The sequence below is a fragment of the Triticum aestivum genome, chromosome 6B (assembly GCF_018294505.1).
Source record: "Triticum aestivum cultivar Chinese Spring chromosome 6B, IWGSC CS RefSeq v2.1, whole genome shotgun sequence".
NCBI lineage: Eukaryota > Viridiplantae > Streptophyta > Magnoliopsida > Poales > Poaceae > Triticum > Triticum aestivum.
Genome location: NC_057810.1, coordinates 123,503,803 through 123,506,244, shown reverse-complemented (window position 1 = coordinate 123,506,244; position 2,442 = coordinate 123,503,803). Strand labels below are relative to the sequence as shown.

At 46.5% G+C, this 2,442-nt stretch overlaps 1 protein-coding gene across 1 annotated transcript; it reads right to left on the bottom strand.

Moving 5' to 3' along the window:
* Positions 1-927: 927 nt before the first annotated feature.
* On the bottom strand, positions 928-1,759 carry LOC123136078 (chlorophyll a-b binding protein of LHCII type 1-like). The gene has a single exon (XM_044555364.1). The coding sequence runs from the start codon at positions 1,726-1,728 to the stop codon at positions 928-930; it is 801 nt and encodes a 266-aa protein (XP_044411299.1). The 5' UTR covers positions 1,729-1,759.
* Positions 1,760-2,442: the final 683 nt, after the last annotated feature.

Sequence of the window (2,442 nt, the reverse complement as noted above, 5' to 3'; positions counted from 1 at the left end):
AAAGTGGTGATTATGACATGGGACATGGGGATGATCGTATAGGATGCAGTGATGTTGTAGCTGTCAGGTTTGGACCGGGCTTAATTTGGCTTCATATACAATAGACCTACTTGCATTCATCTTTGTATGAACTAAGAAAGTAACAATGGGTGCTTTTATGACAGGTTTGATAAATTTGAAGTAATTGCACGGAGGTACTTCTTCGATGGAGAAATCTAACAATGCTTTCCCCTATGACGATGGCATGTGCGCATAGAAGCCAAACATGAAAACGTGGCGAGACAACCATTATTGGTTACTACATCAATGTGTATGTGTCTCTAAATTGTCCAAATCATAAAGTAAAAAATGCAGATAGATCCAAAAAATCATTGATGCAATATAATTGGACACACTCTGTTTTGTTGCAAATTATGAAATGAAAATAAATCATGGCCCTTGCAACTGAGCGAGATGAATAGATATCACTTCAGATGGTTGTCTTGATCAAAGGCGTGGAGAGTAAACACGAAACCGAAATCTTCAATGAAAAATATATATACTAGTGTTTTCCTCGTTCAGGCTCCACAAATTTAACGACACACACGATCCTATAAGTTGTCACTCATCTGAGAACAATATGATACTTCCTCTATCAAAAATTACTTGGGGCTTAAACGGATGTATTTTAGTGTCAAACACATCCGTCCGTCCGGAATTATCCATTTGAGTGACAAGTAATTCCGAACCTAGGAAGTAATAGTTAATTAAGCGCATGACAAAGTACTTATTTGTTTCAGCGAGGCCGAAAAATCTTGCAAGTCACAACATTGAAAGCGGACAAATCTTGCATTGTTTTCGCACAAAATTCTCGTAATATACATCATGGTAGTACAACTCAAACCGCACAACAACATGCTTCGTGGTGTGCACAATCTTTACGACATCTTACTTGCCAGGGACAAAGTTGATGGCAAACGCCCATGCGTTGTTGTTGACTGGGTCAGCGATGTGGTCAGCGAGGTTCTCAAGTGGGCCCTTGCCCGTGACGATAGCTTGGACAAAGAAGCCGAACATTGAGAACATGGCGAGGCGACCGTTCTTGATCTCCTTCACCTTGAGCTCGGCGAATGCCTCGGGGTCGTCGGCTAGGCCGAGAGGGTCGAAGCTGCCTCCTGGGTATATTGGGTCGACGATCTCACTGAGTGGACCGCCGGCAACGCGGTACCCCTCGACGGCACCCATGAGCACGACCTGGCATGCCCAAATAGCTAGGATGTTTTGCGTGTGCACAAGGCTAGGGTTGCCGAGGTAGTCGAGAGCACCCTCACTAAAGATCTGGGAGCCGACCTTGAACCAAACGGCCTCGCCAAACTTGACGCCATTGCGGGCGAGCAACTCAGGGAAGACGCAACCAAGTGCCCCAAGCATGGCCCAACGACAATGGATCACTTCTAGCTCCCGATTCTTGGAGAAGGTCTCGGGGTCAGACGAAAGTCCGGCTATGTCCCAACCATAATCGCCTGGGAACTCACCGGTGAGGTAGCTGGGGGGCTCACCAGAGAGTGGGCCGAGGTAGAGCACGCGGTCGGCACCGTACCATGGGCTGTGAGAGGAAACCTGTTTCGCCTTCGCTGCAATCTTGCACATGGTGACGTGGGCCTCACCGAAGAGAGCTGACGACGGTATGTTCTTCACCATCTTACTGGCAAAGGACGACGAGGAAAGGGACATGGTGGTCGTCGCCATTGGGGAGCTATTCTGGAGTCTGCTGTATGGGTTTTCCAAGAGAGGCGTGAGTGTGAATATGACTTGATAGGAGAGGGGGATGTGTAAGCTTTAAAATATAAACATGGATAGAGAGAAAAATCTTGAGCTTTGATGCAATTGGTGCTGCAGAGATCTCTTCTTGTCAGAACACTTGGAGCAGCGAGAACCCGGAAATGCTGTTGCTGTGAGCTTGTGGCTAGAAGTGGCTGTGAGTAGTATCTCCTTGGAGACTGCTGATTGGATCAAGTGTGAGTGAGACCTGCACTAAGAAGCATCGCGTAGCTTCACACCGCTAGCTGTTGTCCTCATGTATCCTTAGGCCCTGTTTTGGTTCAGCTTTTATCAATGGATTCCGTTGCCGCGCAGCAGAATCTGAACCAAAGGGAGAATCCAGCAGAATCCGATTCCAGAAATCCGCTGTCAAAATCTGAACCAAAAGCGGAAGCAGCTCCGGACGTACTTTCCAAAATCTGATTCCGCTGCGGGCCAAAATCTAAAAAAGCTGTATCAGCTGGTTTGCCAAATGACCTGCATCTTTTTCACATCAGATTTTCCATAGTTGTTTTTCCACAACAGATTTTCACAGCTGCTTTTAGAAATCAACAGCCGAACCAAACAGGGCCGCATTCAGAAAATCAGAATAGGATGTACCATTAGGCCGTGGTAAAAGATCACATTTTTTTAGCCAAATTC